The sequence below is a fragment of the Erythrolamprus reginae genome, chromosome 1 (genome assembly GCF_031021105.1).
Source record: "Erythrolamprus reginae isolate rEryReg1 chromosome 1, rEryReg1.hap1, whole genome shotgun sequence".
In the NCBI taxonomy this organism is placed as follows: Eukaryota; Metazoa; Chordata; class Lepidosauria; order Squamata; family Dipsadidae; genus Erythrolamprus; species Erythrolamprus reginae.
The window spans coordinates 325676546-325695964 of NC_091950.1; the positions used below are offsets into that span (position 1 = coordinate 325676546).

The 19419-nt window shown below is 39.9% G+C and overlaps 1 protein-coding gene across 1 annotated transcript in view; it reads right to left on the reverse strand.

The window, feature by feature from the left end:
• Nucleotides 1–1806: 1806 nt before the first annotated feature.
• Nucleotides 1807–19419, reverse strand: part of TMEM242 (transmembrane protein 242) — a 29437-nt gene continuing 11824 nt past the window's right edge. Inside the window, exon 4 of the mRNA XM_070733779.1 lies at nucleotides 1807–5284. Coding sequence (XP_070589880.1) covers nucleotides 5186–5284 — 99 coding nt within the window. The 3' untranslated portion in view covers nucleotides 1807–5185. The remainder of the gene's footprint in view (nucleotides 5285–19419) is intronic.

Consider the following 19419-nt stretch of genomic DNA (forward strand, 5'->3'; position numbering starts at 1 on the left):
ATACAGCAAAATTAAACTGAGGCAGATAGTTGCTTGTCCAGCTTAAAACATCCCTCTTAACCTGGCACTCTCCAGATGTTTTTGAAGAGGCATTCAGAGAATTTCAGCCAGCACAATCAAATACCAAAAATTGGTGGGGGACACAATAGTTACAACACATCTGGAAAGGAAATGTTGGAAGGCTTTTTTAAATAAACTTTTTAAAAATTATAAATGCACATGATAATAACTAATGAAGAAAATTATCAAAGCTTTGCATGTATGAAACAAATCAGTGTGAACAATATTTTCTTTGTGTTCCTTTTTTGTTGTTTTTCTTCATACACAAAGCCCTTTTGTGTAACACTTTCTAATTTTAGAATGTAAATAAGCCCAATAGACTAAGCAACAATTATTGATTTTTTTTTCATACACTGTACATAATCAGAAAAATACTTTTTAAAGTTGCTCTAGTAGTCAAATCAATGAAAGATGACATAGGGGAATGGCATAAAAATTGCCTTTTGAATTACAGTACATGAAAATATCATTTAGTTAAATTAGGTACTTAATGTTTGAGGGAACAAGTGTGGTGAAAGGCAAATTCCTAACTAGCATTGTTAGGAATATTCAGATAAGTCAAATAAATATTCTACATAGAGAATAAAATTAGAGGGTTTTTTTAACCCATAGTCCATAATAATAACAGAGAGGCACAAAAGCAACAAATAACCCCTACTCTTCTGACACATTAATTTTAAAGAGTTAGAATAATCAATTTTCCAGATGGCAGCATTTAATTGGCTTACAATTAAAGTATTGTTTTAGAATCACAAGTTCACATTTTCTAGGGTACTGACTCATAATTCACATGCTAACTGAAAATCATCCGTATTATCTCTCTGGGATTTCCGAATTGTCTTATAAAAAGTGAGATCCGGTCTGGCCTCTCAGAAAAACTGCCTCGTACCAGTTGGTTCCTTTTCTCAGTTTCAAAAGAAGCAGCCTACTGTTATAGGGCAGAAATCTGCCACTCTTCCTCTGAGAATAGAAAGCTTCTATTTATAGAATGAGGGAAGGCCCAGTTTTTAGCCTTTTTCTGATGTTGCGATCTCCACCAGAGTACAATTGGACTGAGGGAAATTGGGGCAAGGGAAATTGGTGAAAATTAAATCCAATTTCATGTTGTTGACAAAACGTTTGTCTGAAGGGAACAATTCCCCCCCCATTTTGCCTGACTTTTGTAATAAGGCCAATTGTGTATACTAGTAAGAATAAAAGCAAAACCCAGCTGGATTAGGACAACTGCAAAAAGAACAAATGCGGAGAGCAACAGTTTCCTCTTCAGTGCTGGTCCCAGCACTGATATGCAAGGAATGTCTTTGGGGACTCCAAAAATAGTTACTGAACCGTTTTTTCTGTCACAGTGAGGTTCCTTATCGACAAACTTTGACCACGTAGAACTCCTTTGTCTGGTTGCAACATGAACATGCATTATGCAAGTTTATGTGACATGTCTTCTTCAGCATGTAAGATGACAGCATTTTAGTAATGTTCTCTTCTTTTTCTTAATTTCTATCATTATAAAGCTGTATACCCTTAATTTTTCTTTTTCATCTGTTGACTGTCAATGTTTCTTATATCCATGTTCTTCCCTAGATTTAAAAACAGAAAATTTCCATTCTGGCTGAGAGAGACATAGCAGGGGTTTTCTGGGGGTTTTTTACATGTTATTTTTTTAAAAATTGTACTTACTATCTGCTCTGTCGGGCTCTCTGGTAGAATCCTCCCAAAAATTCACAGGTACAAATTTCAGACACACACACGTTTGAAAATTCAAAACAATGTTCTTTATAATGAAAATTCACTTAAACTAAGCCCTCTTTTGTTATAGCAAAGAGCACTCATCTCCAAACAAACTGGTAATTTATACAAGTCCCTTATCAGTCCTGTGATACCTAGTTTGCAGCTGTGAGGCAATTCAAAGTCCTTCTTTCACAAAGTGAAACACACTTTGCTCTGGTTTACTTTCAAAGCAGGGAAAAATCAGCACACAAAAAGTCAAAGTCAGTAAAGCAGTCATGAAACGATCAGATAATCCTCCACAATGGCCAAACCCACAGGCTGCTATTTATAGCAGTCTCACTAATTACCATAGCCCCACCCAACCACAGGTGGCCTCATTTTCTTTGATAATAATCTCTCAGTTGTTGTTGCCTATGCATCACTCTCCGCATGCGTGGCTGTATCATTAACTCTTGTTCTGAATCCAAGGAGGAGCTAGATAATTGATCTCCTTCTGAGCTGTCTGCCACACTCTCCTCCTCCCTGTCACTCATGTCTTCTTGGTCAGAGGAGCCTTCATCATCAGATTCCACCGGGGGCAAAACAGGCCTGTAGCATGTGGATGTCTCCCCCATATCCACAGTCCTTGGGGCAGGAGCTGGGCCAGAGCTAACCACAACACTATCTAGATTTACATTTGGAACAATTAGAATACTTTTCTCCTTCTTCTTCAGACAAGATTCTCCCCAGATCAGATTCTCCTGACGACTTTCCTCAATGACAGTTTAAATACTCTATTACAATTTTTTAAAAATATATTCAATACCGGCAGTCCAGTAGTGGGTTCTAAAATCCTTTGCTATTGGTTTGCACACGTGAGTGCGACACTTCTGTGCAGAAGCATCCCAGGCAGGTGGGTGAAACCTCCTGCCACCAGCTGTACCAATTCTTAGAACCAGGCTGAACCGGGAGCAACCCACCACTGCAGCAGTCTGTTGGTTCTGGTTCAAAAACTATCGCAGTGTGATACATCTAAAGATCTCTTCAGTTTCATCACTATATTAATGCACTGAAATGGGTCAGGTCTGTTCTTCAATTACAGATACTAAGCTCTCTTGTAAGGTGTTGTGGTTCAGCCTGAGGCTGCTCAGGAACCAGCTGTGTCTCTGCTGGCTCCATGCCCGGAGGAGGATGACAGCGAAGAGGAGGGGGCTGAACAGTCGGATGGGGGAGAGGAAAGTCAGGAATGGGACGAAGGAGAACAGCATGAGAGCCCCAGGGGGGGCTCTCCCCAGCCAGTAGCTTGGAGTCATTAGGTGATGAAGCACAAGCCGTCATTGACATGCGACAGAGACGTTCAGATCAAAGAAAGGAGCAATTAAAGAAGTATTATCAGCACTGACTTAGGAACAGCTGGGCTTGGGTGTGGTCCTCCTTAGCAGGGTTTAAAAGGCAGGCAAGCCCTTGAAGCCATGTGGAGTGTTATCAGTTGGAGTTACGGTGTCCTGCTTTGTTCTCGGCATCTCTGTTCCTGGCTTGTGGCCCAGCAGTTTGGAAGACCCGTGGGAGGTGTAGGTCTGCTATCTACAGCCTCGTCTTGGCAGCAAGAATCCTGTATTGCTGCATGGACTTTTGCCTTCGTGGATATATTTGAAGATTCAGCATTTTCCTGTTTGTAAGGACATTTTCTGTTACCTGTGTTTTTCTTGAATTTTATAAACTGCCTTTGCCTTTTACCGGTGTGTCTGGCTTCTCTTTTTGGGTTGGTCTTGGCTTCCGGAGTGACCCAGACAGAACATAAGGTAGGTTCTTGTGCAGTCAAGAATATCACCAAATCCATGTTTGCCAATTCCTTCCTAACTAGTCATGGCTATTGCCAATTAAGACTAATTTAGGGTTATTTTGGTACTCCAAAATCTGAAAAGGGAGTTGGTTCCTTATCTCCATTTCCACATTCACTTTTAGGACATCTATTCAACACTCAGTACTGTCTGTCTCTGAACTGGAATGTTACTGCAATCCAAAAGACTGTTTGCTCGGACTTTTGCAAACTTCTGTTCCCTTTGGATTCCATTATAGTTTGAAGAATAAATCTGAGATCGGCAAAGGCCCAGCAATTTATTTCTTTGGAGTGTAACTAGTGTCAGAAATAGACTGCTACATAGACCCACCATATGTTGTGTTTCTCTTTGAACTGAGAATCTTTATAGTCCTGGTTGTTGTTGTTATTATTATTATTATTATATTTGTATGCCGCCCCTCTCTGGAGACTCGGAGCGGCTCACAACAGCAAAACACAGTACAAATCTAATGATTAAAAAACAGTTAAAACCCTTAATATAAAACAGATACATCCCAGACAAATCATACATAAAACGGAACGGCCCGGGGGAATCAATTTCCCCATGCCTGATGGCAGAGGTGGGTTTTAAGGAGTTTGCGAAAGGCAAGGAGGGTGGGGTCCATCCTGATCTCTGGGGGGAGTTGATTCCAGAGGGTTGGGGCCGCCACAGAGAAGGCTCTTCCCCTAAATCCTGCCAGACGACATTGTTTCATCGACGGGACCCAGAGAAGGCCGACTCTGTGGGACCTAATCGGTCACTGGGATTCGTGCGGCAGAAGGCGGTCCTGAAGGTTCATGCTAATCAGGGAAGGACTGCCTGTCGCCAGCGCACCCGGTGTGCTCCCAGAGGTGGGTGTATCAGGCGCACGCATCGGTGTGAGATTCGGCTTCCTGTGCATGCGCAGAAACAGAATCTTGTGTGAGCAGATGTGCGTGTGTGAGATTTTACAGATTTTCCGTGACTTCTTTGCTTCCATGCATCGGTGAAATCTCATGCGCACAAGCGTGTGAGATTTCGTTTCCTGTGCATGCGCAGCTGAATCTCGTGTGGTCGTGGGCATGCACACGTTAGGTACACAGATGTGTATGCATCTCCATTTTCCTAACTGGGCCTGCGCACCAGACCATCCATGCAGCAGCCCACTACTGATGCTAATCCAGTGAACAAAGAATAAGATTTAGTGACTATCACTTTATTTGTATAATTTTTCACAAGCATTATTCAGTCTGCTTTAGTGGCTTATACCATCTTTTAAAAACCACTATGAATCATTGTGGCAGAGGGAATAGCATATGGATACTCTTACCCATTAACTTGGTCAACAGGTCATCTCTTCTTTAGGGTTAATTGTCTTTGTTTTATTACCACATATTGAGCATACTTTTTCTAATGAACTTCGTGCTTGTTTTAATCTTTTTCTGCCCTTATCATCACTAAGAGTAAAATTTACTTTTTGCCTGGAAAATTAAGAGGGCATGTACTGATACTACCGTACTAACTCCGTGCCATTATGAATATGAATATTTTCATTCCTCTGTAGTTTTGTAAGGCTTAGTACAAATTCCTGCATATGATGTTCACTTAGATTTCCAAATATCCTCCCATTCAACAGAGTTTACTGTAGTTTTTCGAACTGATGGAAATAATGACTGCATTTTGTTTCGGAATTCATTCATCTAAAAAGAAAGATAAAAAGTAAATGTAAAACCACATAATCAGACCATAAATTCACTGCATTGATAGTACAGCGGTACCTCTACTTAAGAACTTAATTCGTTCCGTGACCAGGTTCTTAAGTAGAAAAGTTTGTAAGTAGAAGCAATTTTTCCCTTAGAAAACAATGTAAAAGCAAATAATGCATGCAAACCCATTAGGAAAGAAATAAAAGCTCATAATTTGGGTGGGAGGAGGAAGAGGAGGAGGACAGTCACTGCTAAAGGAAGGAGGTGAGGTGAGGGGAATTAAAAAAAATCCAAAACTTTAAGGCTTATAAAAAAGAGGGACTCTGAGGTGGCGAGGAGGAGCACGTGTTTCCAATACATCTGGCACGAGGCTGCCTCCCATACACTGTGCCAGAGAGAGAAACCCAGACAGTCGAGAGGGGAGAACCTCCCACTCCTTTGACCGAAAGGCAGCAGCAGCTGCTGCTGCTACCTGCTTCCTCTTCCTTCCCATGCTGAAGGGCTCCCCTCTTCTTTCGCTCGCTCACTTTGTAGCTGGCGCCTTTCCTTCACTGTGGTGACTCCTCGGTTTGGCTGAAGCCATGTTGATTCAGCCAGGGCGAAGCACCCACTTTTGCCTTTCCGCGCCCAGACACTCCAGGACGCAACCTCATGCCGGGTATGTGGGAGGCAGCACAAGGCAGCGAAGTGGTTTATTCCCTCTCCAAGCTCCCAGAGAAAAGAAAATGCTTCGTTCGCTCTGGACTGCCAATGAAGCGCCAGTGAAAGGATCCTCTGGCAGCTCAGAAAAGTCCGAGATGGCCGGGATTAAAGGGGGAATGCCAGAAACTGGCTGGGTCTTCGTGCTGCTCTCAAATTTCCTGTGAAATTTTTCCAGGCTCGGGTTCTTAAATAGAAAATAGTTCTTAAGAAGAGGAAAAAAAAATTGAACACCTGGTTCTTATCTAGAAAAGTTCTTAAGCAGAGGCGTTCTTAAGTAGAGGTACCACTGTACTCACCTTCTCTTCTTCAATTTTGAGTAAACATATACACACAAACACAAGTTTTTCTTTATTCATCAACCAACAGGAACAAATGATTGGTTATTTAGTGTAACTAGGTTGTAATGTTTGAAACAAACCAAATGAAAGACAAGCAGGTTTGTAAATTCTTCTTATAAAAATGATCACTTCTGGTAGTGGATTCCTGGCTATAAAGAAATCTGGTTAATATCATGTATTATATCTGGCTGGAAAATTCTGGGAGTTGAAGTCCACACGTCTCAAAGTTGCCAGGTTTGAAGATCTCTGTGCTAAGGAGTTGCTCTCCATTTACAAAATTCTGCAGAGACCATATTACATCTTGGCTAGTTGCACTCTTATCTCAAAGGTTTGGAGCAAGTGACAGCTTTTTTTTTTAGTGGCAAAATCAGATGCTAATTAAAATGGAATTAATTAACCAATTACCTCCTTTTGAGGTAAGTTGTTTAATATAAACTGATGAATGTCAAACCCCGAAGGAAAAATGATCAGGCTTATGAATCTGGTTAACACCTAAGGAAGAAAAAGGGCTAGGTAGATAAGAATGAGACAGTAACTGAGGCTGTGTCTGCACTGCCGAAATTCTGCTTGCAGGCAGTGATACAACCAAGAATATGCCCTCACACCATTATGTAGAACAGTGTTTCCCAACCTTGGTCACTTGAAGATATTTGGACTTCAACTCCCAGAATTCCCCAGCCAGCAAATGGGAGTTGAAGTCCAGATATCTTCAAGTGGCCAAGGTTGGGAAACACTGATGTAGAAGATTAGGTAAAGGAAGTCAACTAGTCAACTGATACATTAAAAACAACAGTCTTGAATTGTATTTAGAAAACTTTGGGACACAAACTCATATTTTGGTTTCCAGATAGGATGCACCACAATCAGAACTTCTGGCTACAGCATGTTTTTCTCCTGCCTAGGTCTCTGATGATATCAAAACTGCATGGAGACCATAATTCCCACAACACTGTTTCAGAATATCAAACAATGTAGTAAGGCCGTATTATTACTATTACACTTCTCATCTTTCCTGTTATCTATTCCTTTAGCATCTTATGATTATCGATTTTGTTGTTTGCATATTGATTGCGTCTACTTTCTATCTTATGACTATGACTGAGATTTTTTTAAAATAATAATAATAATAATAATAATAATAATAATAATTATTATTATTATTATTATTATTATTATTATTTATTAGATTTGTATGCCACCCCTCTCCGTAGACTCGGGGCGGCTCACAACAGTGATAAAAACAATACATGGTAACAAATCTAATGATTTATGATGATTGTATTATGATTAGGATCATGATTTATTACTTCTTCTTCTTTTGAAAAAGACTTTATTAAATATATACATTAAAACATATAACGAAAAACAACAAAATAACAATATATACACTACATACACATAAAGAAAGAAAAGGAAAAAGAAAAAGGAAATAAAGCATCTTGCTTTATACATAGAGTATTTGGTATCATTATTTAGAGTCTGCACCACCTAAAGGGTAGTGTAATTGGCTTGCAGCTTATACCTAATACAAAAAGGAAAATCTTCCTTTTAATAATTATTACATATTTATTACATATATACTGTACAACCTTTTGATTTTCTTGTTATTATGTCAATTTTATGTCATTTTTTCAATGGTATAGTAATGCTTTGATTTGTTAATATTTTTTCTTGGTATCAATTTGATTTTTCTCTCTAAATTTGGGTTTAGGGTTCCTAATTTTCTTTCATTTTAATTTGTTTTTTGCCATCCAGATATACCATCTGTCCCAACTTTTATGAAAGTCCTCCATGTCCTTGTCCTGTAATTCATATATTAGTTTGGTCATTTCTACTAGCTCATAAATTTTAGCTATCACACTATACATCATTGGTAACAAATCTAATGATTTATGATGATTGTATTATGATTAGGATCATGATTTATTACTTGTTGCTTGTATGCACGCTGGGAGCTATGAAACCAGAGACAAATTCCTTGTGTGTGTCCAGTCACACTTGGCCAATAAAGAATTCTATTTTATTTGGAATACTTAACATCTGCTGTAGTTTCTTGACTTTTGAAAACTTTGTGAATTGTTTTAACATTTTGTTAAAATGTTTTGATTCTCAAATCATACTCTGAGTTACCAAATAGGAGAAGCTGCAAATATAACAAATAAGGTTAAACAATTAATTTCCCTCTTAATTAGACACAGTGGAAGTAGTCAAAGCCTTCCTACTCACAGCAGTTCTAAAGGTTAATGTATGTATACAAAACAAAGATGTTATGAATTTTGTCACAAAGACGATATATTATAAGGTCACAGAATCCCTCCTCAGCCTGGTTTGCACCCACCATCTGTATATGTGTAGTCATTATAATTTTTTTTAAAGTTCATAAATATTTTATGACTCATTCCTTCTATAAAATAAATGATAGGATCTGCTTTTGGGAAGGGATTACACAGCTGATTTATGAAGGCTATCATGATGGAAAGAGTTTTCATTACTTATTTCACATTGCTTTCTAATTGCCATAGACCACTACAAATTATGAAAGCTTTTTGTTTCTTTCCTTTTTAAAAATCTTTAATAAAAAAACATTAGCTAGGTGAGACAGATACAGAAATGTTCTTGAAGCTGGCAAGAGTTACAACTACATCTTTAATTAAATACAAAAATACATTGCTTATTTCCTCTGGCTAAAAATAAATTACGACAATTCTGCTGTAACTGCTGGAAAACCATTACACATTTCTATCAAGTGGTTCCTCTGTTGATATAATGTAGCTATTATTATTGTATGGCAATTAAATTAAAACTGGCACGAAGATTGTAACGATTATGTATGTTCCTTTAAAGTAACACATTTTGTGAAAATCCTTGCAATTAGACTACTGTTATTCAGAAAAGGGGGGGGGGGAACCTTTGCTGACTTAAGACATAAGAATATTTGTACAATTCATATTTCACAGTAAATTAGCAAACAAATTGATCCTGTTCTAAGTAGGACAAACATTTCTGGAGAAACAAAGGCTTAGTCAGGAAATGCACAATTTTTCGCTTTGGATTTGGTAGATTATTCTGATTTTGACAATAAAAAGAAGCTTGGCAAATTTTGACATATGTCCTTATCATTTACAAAAATAAACAAAAAACATGCCCTGCTTTTCTAGAGTAAAAAAGCGATAATGTACTCATATCCTTTATTTTTTTTTCTTTTCAAACTAATATAAATTTCAAAGCAAGCATAAAGCTAAGGAACGAAGACAAATAGGCCAGGAAGGTTTGAGCATCTCACAACCTAATTTCAACTTCATGAACTTGTATATATTTAGCAGCTTATTGTACATGCCAGAGTATTCTGATGCTGCTTTAAATCTGAGAAAACAAATTAGCTGTAGTAAGACAATGTACTAACTTGTTGGCTTCTTAATGTAAGGCTAAATAAGGAAGGCATCTAGTGCCATCTGTATCACAATCTCTACTTTTGCCATAGGTAGTCCTCAACTTACAACCTTTATTTATTTATTTTATTTTATTATTTTATTTATTCGATTTTTATGCCGCCCTTCTCCTTAGACTCAGGGCGGCTTACAACATGCTAGCAATAGTACTTTTTAACAGAGCCAGCATATTGCCCCCACAATCCAGGTCCTCATTTTACCCACCTCGGAAGGACGGAAGGCTGAGTCAACCTTGAGCAGGTGATATGATTTGAACCACTGACCTAAAGATCTACAGTCAGCTTCAGTGACCTGCAGTACAGCACTCTACCTGCTGCACCACCCCGGCTCATTAGTGAGCGTTCAAAGTTAGAATACTGAAAAATGTGACTTAGAACTATTTTTCACCCTTATAACCATTGCAGCATCTCTGGTGGTGTGATCAAACTGTGGATACTTGGCAACTGGCATTATTTGTGACAGTTGCAGTGTCTCGGGTTAGTACGATCTCCTTTTGGGACTCTCTGACAAGCAAAGTCAATGGGAAAGCCAGGTTCATTTAACAACCATGCTGCTAACAGTTGAAATGATCAATTTAAGAAAGGTTATAAAATGAGGCACAACTTGCTTAGCAATAGAAATTTTGGGCTCAATTGTAGTAAGTACAAGTACAAGTATCTGTACCAAGTTAGAAACATAGAAACATAGAAGACTGACGGCATGTTTAAATTCAGTCACTGTGGATTTACCAGCCACATTTGCTGGAAGTTTGTTCCAAGGATCTACTACTCTTTCAGTAAAATAATATTTTCTCACGTTGCTTTTGATCTTTTCCCCAACTAACTTCAGATTGTGTCCCCTTGTTCTTGTGTTCACTTTCCTATTAAACACACTTCCCTCCTTTACCTTATTTAACCCTTTAACATATTTAAATGTTTCGATCATGTCCCCCCTTTTCTTTCTGTCCTCCAGACTATCAGGAATATCAACCCTATTGCACACTTTAGAGTAATTGGTAAATAGGCAAACCTTCCCTACCAAACCTTCCCCTATGTCACTCACAAACATATTAAAAAGAATAGGACCCAGAACAGACCCTTGTGGCACACCGCTTGTAACCTGACTCTGCTCCGAATACTCGCCATTAACAATAACTCTCTGATGTCTATGCTTCAGCCAGCTTGAAATCCACTGAACTATCCAGGGATTAAGTCCAATCTTCACTAATTTATCTATCAGCTCTTTATGTGGAACCGTATCAAAGGCTTTGCTGAAGTCCAGATAGGCAACATCCATGGCAGCACCTTCATCCAACACCTTTGTGACACAGGGAAACACTACGGTATTTTCACCTAACCCAGTCCTTCTCAAATAGTGGGGTGCAACCCCCAGGGGGGCGTGGAACGATGTCAGGGGGATGTGACCCTGAGAAACATGTGTGGTCCCTCTGGATCGATTTCCCTGCACGGGGAGTATTTTCCCAGTTGCACGCTGCTCTGAGCCCGGAAGAAAAGGCAGTCAGGCAGGGCGGGGAGGTTGCGTGGGTTCTTGTTGTTTTCAGCGGGCACCGCAGTAGCCATGAATGGTGTGCAAACCTGCTGCTGGAAAAGGAGGAGCATCCTGTGCAACTGGGCAAAAGCTTTGAACAGCATCCTAAAGCCTCCTTCCACACCATTTGCTGTGAGTGCCCGGCAGAAGCGGTGCTTAAGGTCCAGGCCAGCAACCACAAAACATCAGTTTGATTAAGCTGGCCTGGCTGATGTCAAAAGAGAGCCCCAATCATGGTAGCCTATGCCTGCCTAACCGAAAACAGGCTCCATTGAGTTCAGTGTGACTTATTCCCAGGTAAGTGGGTAGAGCAACCTTCCCCAGCCAATAGTTTGCTTGCAGATAATAATAAGTAAAATAATAAATATTCACAATAAAATTCCATTGGGACCCAGATTGGAGAGTTGGGGGGAACACAAAATGTTTGGGAGGGTTTGTAATGGAAAATAACTGAGAAGCACTGACCAGAGTAAATGACTAAATACACCCAGTAGACCAAGGTTAAAAATAGAACCAAGAGACTGATTCATTATAAAGTAAAAGCCAGTAAATTAAAACATCCTTAGAAAATAATTGCTTTCAAATGCCATAAAAGAAGGATAGAAGATTACAGATTTGCTTCTCAAAGAGGGAATTCCATGTTTCAAGAAGTGGAACCAAGGAAGTTCTCAGCTACTTTGAATCAGGTAACAATACCATTGTCTACCTCTCATTAACAGATCACAAAAGTTGGGCAGATCTACTCCATAGAAGTTACGAACTCTACGGAAAATCAACATTTTGCTATTAAGAGAATTAGTCTATTTACACAGTAAAGGAATAACATGATCTCAACATCTTGCTGCCAAAAGAACTGGACAGAAATGGCATTCTTAACTGTCTCAGATGTATGAGACATCTTCTAGGGGTCATTGTGTTCAATGAAAAAGAAACTCGCGTGGATATGCTTATGACCAGATCTACCATATTTTTTGTAGTATAAGATGTACTGGAGTACATCTTATACTACACCTCTAGATTTTAGAGGTGGATTACAAGGAAAAAAGTATTCTGAACCAAATGGTATAGTAATATATTATTTAATAAAATACTAGTGTAGCAGAATACTTTTTACAACCATGTACACTTTTTACAAACTTCAAACTTGTCAATTTTAAGACTAGTGGACTTCAACTCCCAGAATTCCACCTCACAGTCATGCTAGATGGAGTAATTAGAGGGCAAAAATAGTCCCGTTTTTGCAAAAACCATGTCACCCCCCCACCCCCCCGTTTTGTCACAAAAATTGGGTGGGAAAAGGGTCTGGGAAGCCTGCAAGGAGCTCCTGGGTGCTGGCAAAAATGGCTCCCTTTTGTGAAAAATGGCTGTTTTTCACTCAGTTTTTCACAAAAATGGGGTGGACAAAGAGTCTGGGAAGCCTACAGAGAGCTCCTGGGACCTGGAGAAAGGCAAAAATGCCTCCATTTTTCACAAAAACAGGGGAATTTTTGCCATTCCCCACCACCCAGGAGCTTTCTGCAGGGCGTGGGGCTTCGGGAGAGAAAAAATGCCTGTATTTAGTGTATAAGATGCATCGACATTTCCCTCCCTCTTTTAGGGGGGGGGAAAGGTGCATCTTATACTCACAGTCACTCATGCCCTCATCACCTTGAGGTTCAACACTCTCTAAATGGGGCTACCTTTGAAAAGTGTTCGGAAACTTCAGATCGTGCAGAATGCAGCTGCGAGAGCAATCATGGTCTTTCCCAAATATGCCCATGTTACTCCAACACTCCGCAGTCTGCATTGGTTGCCGATCAGTTTCCGGTCACAATTCAAAGTGTTGGTCATCACCTATAAAGCCCTTTATGGCACCGGACCAGGGTATCTATGAGACCACATTCTGCCGCACGAATCCCAGCGACCGGTTAGGTCCCACAGAGTTGGTCTCCTCCGGGTCCCGTCAACTAAACAATGTCGGTTGGTGGGACCCAGAGGAAGAGCCTTCTCTGTGGCGGCTCCAACCCTCTGGAATCAGCTCCCTCCAGAGATTAGAACTGCCCCCACCCTCCTTGCCTTTCGTAAACTCCTTAAAACACATCTCTGTCGTCAAGCGTGGGAGAACTGAAACACCTCCCCCTGCCTATGTAGTTTTCTGTGTATGATATACAGTGATCCCTCGATTTTCGCGATCTCGTTCTTAGCGAAATGCTATATCGCGATTTTTCCCACCCGATGACGTCACTCTCTTACTTCCTTTCTCATCTTTCTTTCTCTCTATCTTTCTCTATCTTGCTTCTTCCTCTCTCACACTCTCTTCCTCCCTCTCTCATCTCTTTCTTTCCTTCTCTCTCTTTCTCTATCTCTCCCCCTCTTGCTGGCGGGCGGCGGGCGGGCGGGCGAGCGAGCGGGGGCATCAGCGAGGAAGACCCAGGGAAGGTTCCTTCGGCCGCCCAGCAGCTGAGCAGATCAGCTGCTGGGCGGCCGCAGCAGCAGCGAGCAGACGAAGATCGGGGTTTCCCCGCCGCCCACGCAAAGGGGAAACCCCGATTCGGCTCCTCGCTGCGCTGCCGAGCAGATCAGCTGCTGGGCGGCCGCAGCAGCAGCGAGCAGACGAAGATCGGGGTTTCCCCGCCGCCCACACAAAGGGGAAACCCCGATTCGGCTCCTCGCTGCGCTGCCGAGCAGATCAGCTGCTGGGCGGCCGAAGGAACCTTCCCTGGGTCTTCCCCGCCGCCCACGCAAACTCCACCATCTGTGCATGCGCGGCCATGAAAAAAAAGGGTGCGCATGCGCAGATGGTGTTTTTACTTCCGCAACCCTACATCGTGAAAAATCGATTATCGCGAGGGGTCTTGGAACGGAACCCTCGCGATAATTGAGGGATCACTGTAATTGTATGTACAGTATGTTTTTTTATATATTGGGGTTCCTTGTTTTTTAGACTTTTTAAAATGTATTATTGTTATTTTAGAGTTTAACTATTAGATTTGTCATTATATATTGTTTTTATCATTGCTGTGAGCCGCCCCGAGTCTACGGAGAGGGGTGGCATACAAATCTAATAAATAAATAAATAAATAAATAAATAAATAAATAAATAAATAAATAAATAAATAAATAAATAAATGTAATGTAATGTAATGTAATGTAATGTAATGTAATATAATATAATATAATATAATAATAAAAATACTGTAATCACAAAAGGATGAAGCAAATGCACAAGCAAAGATGCGGAAAAGCAGTCCACAGCTCACATCATAATACTGCATAGCAAAACCAAGTACATGGTCACTCCAGACTGAGAACTCAATCCGGCACAGGCAATAGTTCTAAATAGTTTCAAATAGTTCTAAGTTTACATCATAATCCTGGTCCAGGTTTATTTTTAGCCCTATAGTATCTTCTTCACTAGAACGTTTCCATCTTTATTTATTTCAAACTGAAAATTAGTTAAACAGGTCTATGACTTCCCATTGTTTCAGCGTCTACTCCCAAGGCAATTTAGTGTAGAGTGCCCATTTTTAAAAGTTTAGTATCCAGTTCATGCTGTGATTTATTAAGGTTCTTAATGTTGAAAATGCAACAATTTTTCAATTATATAAACTTTTATGAGATGATAAAGAAAAACAATGCATCAAAATCTAAAAGGGGGGGGGGATCCATGACGTTTGTCTTATCTCCTCTCTTGCCAGCAGGTGTAGCTGTAGTGCTACAAAGGACTTTCCAAGGCATCTTGTTCAACTGCATACAAGATAAATGATTGCATCATTCCCTGTTTTTATTTTTCATTTAAATAAAAATCTTAATTTTCCTAGTAAAGCTTATTTTACAAAAGGCCATCTAATGTTAATGGATGTCACTGTGCTCTGTCCTAAGCTATCTAAGGTAATCAGAACACATAACAATTATTCCTTCCATGCTAACATTTGTGCCAACAATGTTGATGACTAATGTCTTTAGGAGTTGGGCTAGGGAACCATTCCCATTTTCTCTCTCATTACATTTTGGTTTAAACAGCTGTTGTAATCATCATGACTCACAATGTAGCTACTGAATATGATTGCTCAATGTCTACTGGTATCTAAATTATTTTTTCATAACCCAACCTCCGTAGTGACAGATGGTCAATTTCAAGAACACCAGATCGTCCTTTCTTATATATTTTATATCTTATATATTGCTACTTGTAAGACATACAGCTGGGGAGAAGTGTATGAGATCTCTGTATTTTCCTTGATTATTTTAGAATAGTGTACAGCTCAAAAATAATTTTTTGTGGATATTCCTGTTTTTTCTCTATTTCCTACACTAGAAGATGCATGCTAGATGCAATGCTGGGCTCATATATGCTAAATGTTTGTCATCATCAGTTTCCGGTCACAATTCAAAGTGTTGGTAATGACCTTTAAAGCCCTACATGGCAGTGGACCAGAATACCTCTGGAACCGCCTTCTACCGCACGCATCCCAGCAGCCGATTATGTCCCACAGAGTTGGCCTTCTCCGGGTCCCGTCGACAAAACAATGTTGTTTGGCGGGCCCCAGGGGAGGAGCCTTCTCTGTGGCGGCCCCGGCCCTCTGGAATCAACTGCTCGCGGAAATTAGAACGGCCCCCACCCTCCTTGTCTTTCACAAATTACTCAAGACCCACCTTTATCGCCAGGCATGGGGGAACTGGGACACCTCCCCCAGGCTTTTATATTTTATGTTTGGTATGCATGTGTTGTATGGTTTTAATTGTTGGGGTTTTATATATACTTTTTAAAATATTAGATTTGTATTACTATTATATTGTTTTTGTTATTGTTGTGAGCCGCCCGAGTCTTCGGAGAGGGGCGGCATATAAATCTAATAAATTATTATTATTATTATTATTATTATTATTATTATTATTATTATTATTATTATCATCATGGTTAAACCACAATTGCTGGGTTCACGCAAGAAAGCTAAATAAAGAGAAAAATAAAACCTTAAGCACTATGTTAATCCAAACTGAGGTCACCTTCACCCGCAGCCTTTGTACCATCCTCGGCATCACATCTCTCCAAGCCTACTTCAAGATCCCCATTTGATATCTGAGATGATTGAAAGTCTTGGGAAAGTGATTTTGGACTGGAATATCATAGAAACATAGTCTCACAGAGCCCAGGTTTCTACTGGTAGAGCTCTTTTTGCAGCCTGCCTCCCAGGTCCTCCTTGTCCAGAGGTGGGCTGCTAAGGTGGAACGGTGAAGTGTGCTCGCCCCCGTGGCTCTGAGTGCTAGCGGAGTCCAGCGCAATTATGCTACTGCACCTGGGCAGTAGCAAAATCGCGCACGGACGCCCAGGTGCAGTAGCATAATTGCGCTGAACTCCGCTAGCATTCAGAGCCACAGGGTGAGCACACGTCATCGTTCCACCTTAGCAGCCCACCTCTGTCCTGGTCCAAATAAAGCTTCACCTGTGCCACATCATCTTTTCAACTTAAGCAGAGAAGCAAGCAGCTCTTATACACCCGATACACCCGATACACCCGATACACCCGAATGGTGATCCACCATTCTTTCCTCAAATCAAAGAACAAGCAGAACACAAACTGCAGGTACAAAGAATGAGGGGCGCCAAACTCCAATTTCTGCTGGAAGAAATGCTGATCAGCTCAGGTGAATTTTTAGCATCTCAATTCAGCATCAACGAGTATCTTTCTGAGTCAGTTACAACCTTTTTCTGGGGCTTTGGGGAATGAAAAGTGTATGTCAAGACAATCAAATTGTGTTTTCATCAGACCAGCTAAAGGATCAGCTTTTTTTAAAAAGTACTATACGCTGATGGCCCTGAGCAACAAAGCTTACCGCTTCCCCAGAGCATTATTACTTTCATAATGTTTACTACCTCAGAGAACAATACATCAATTTAACAGAGCCAAATTCTATTTATGACATAAAAAGTAAATTTCCAATACCCCTAAACCTCTTACTCGTGAAAATGATTCTTTTTCTTTTCAGACCTGACTAACAAAAGTAAGTACGACAACACTTTTTTTTACTGACATTTTTCTCATATCACGATTCTTCTAAATAACTAATCTATGATGATGTAATCTGTTAATTGGCTCTTGATTCCTTAAGGATGCACTGCCTATGTCTTTTGTATGATATTTCTGGTGTGCAATTGAGTCTGCTAGTTTGCCTAACCATTTGGGGCAAACAACATTTATTCCCAAAGCAGCACCTGCAGCTAATTACCACAATGTGTTAGGTGTAAAACCTTGCATGCAAACATCTTATTATTTTTTTGGATTCACAGGACAAATAAAGCACATGTTATACTAATAATATAGACATGGGTAGAGGTAAATGCAGTGCAATCTTCCAGGTGCTGCTCAACCATACTTTTCAGACTCTCCATCCATTGTAATGTTTGGTGAAGGATGCTGGGATTTGCAGTTCAGCAACATGTAAAGTACCACAGGCTCTTTACCCTTAATCACAGTTGCATAAAAATTATGGATATGATTTGACAGTGGGGAAAACCCTATATACGAGCACAAAAGTGGCATACCCAGAATTTAAGGATAATCATTTTTCTTTGTTCCTGAATCCTGTTGTATTTTTCTCTATTTTTTGCAGCAGCTTCACCTTTGCCATTATTTTACAATTTCACCTCCATACACTCACATTCTCATATAGCAAGGGCATTTTAAGGTGATCTTATTCTATTATTCTGTCAAGTTTTATTTGGATTGGCAAATTAAAAAAGTAAATGTACAAATTTATTTGAATTAAAAATACATGTCACTGTGTTTTTTTGATATTTAAAAAATAATTCTCTGTCCTACAATTATCCAAATAATATGCCCTACTCAGCTTCCTGACATGAAGAGAAACTTTAAACCAATGCTCTGTAGTGTAGGCAATGTTTTTTAATATGATCTTATAGAAAATCAACATTATTACTTAAGTAGCCAAACCGATCAGTGATGGTTTCAAACTCTATTCAAGTAAAAACATATATTTGCAATATGCCTAATAATCATAGATAATGGAGCTAGAAGAAATTTACTTTAGGTTGTTTTTATCTCACTTTGTCTTGCTGCAGGTTTTGCTACTATTCTAACATTTGAAAAATGTGGAAAAAAATATTGCTCAAGATAACAGAAGTGGACATATTTTGCTGCTTCCCACATTTCAGTGAAACAGAGAAGAATTAAAGAAATTCAATATTAGGCAGAAAGTGTATCCTAATGGCTCATCCCCATAGATTATGTTGTGGTTAGCTCTGGCCCAGCTTCTGCCCCAAGGAATGTGCAGGTGGATGTGGGGGAAACATCCACATGCCGCAGGCCTGTTTTGCTCCCGATGGAATCTGCCGACAAAGCCTCCTCTGACCAAGGAAGCATGAGTGACAGGGAAGAGGGGAGTTTGGCAGAAAGCCCAGGAGGAGATCATTCATCTGTATCATCCTTGGATTCTCAACAAGAATTAATGACACATCCATGCATGCGTAGACTGATGCATAGGAGACAACAATTGAAGGATTATTACAAGAGAAAATGAGGCCACCTGTAGTTGGGTGGGGCTGCTGTAATTAGTGCTACAGATAAAAGTGCAACCTGGTGTTTTAGCCTCATGGCAGTTTATCTGATTCATTGTTTCGTCAAGATCATGGTTTTTGTGCTGTTCAAGATTGTGTGTGGATTCTCTGGACTTTAGAATTCGACTCAATTTCCCAGTTATTGGGTGAGCAATTGGATTGCATTTAACCTGTGCCTTGTGTGTACCAGAAAATCCCTTTGACATTTAAAAAGGGAGCTGTTTCTGTTTTTCTGTTTATAAAAACTTTTGGGTTTTCCTTTTATCGTGTGGTGTGTGTCTTCCTGGACTAATTACCCTGCAATTATGGGCGGTTGAAACACGCCGGCAGAACAGATCACAAAAACTCAGCACTTATCATATTATACCATGTTAAACTTATAATAACTTAATAATAGAATATTCTAATATGACTCAGTGTCATTGCTATCACTGGATAAACATTATTCAGAGAGAATAGCAATGAAAAAAAGCCTGCAAGCCTGTAAGAGCCAGGGAGATAATTAGTGTCTTGTAAGGGCTGGGGGGGAAAAGCTTCATAAGGTATAAGACGCAC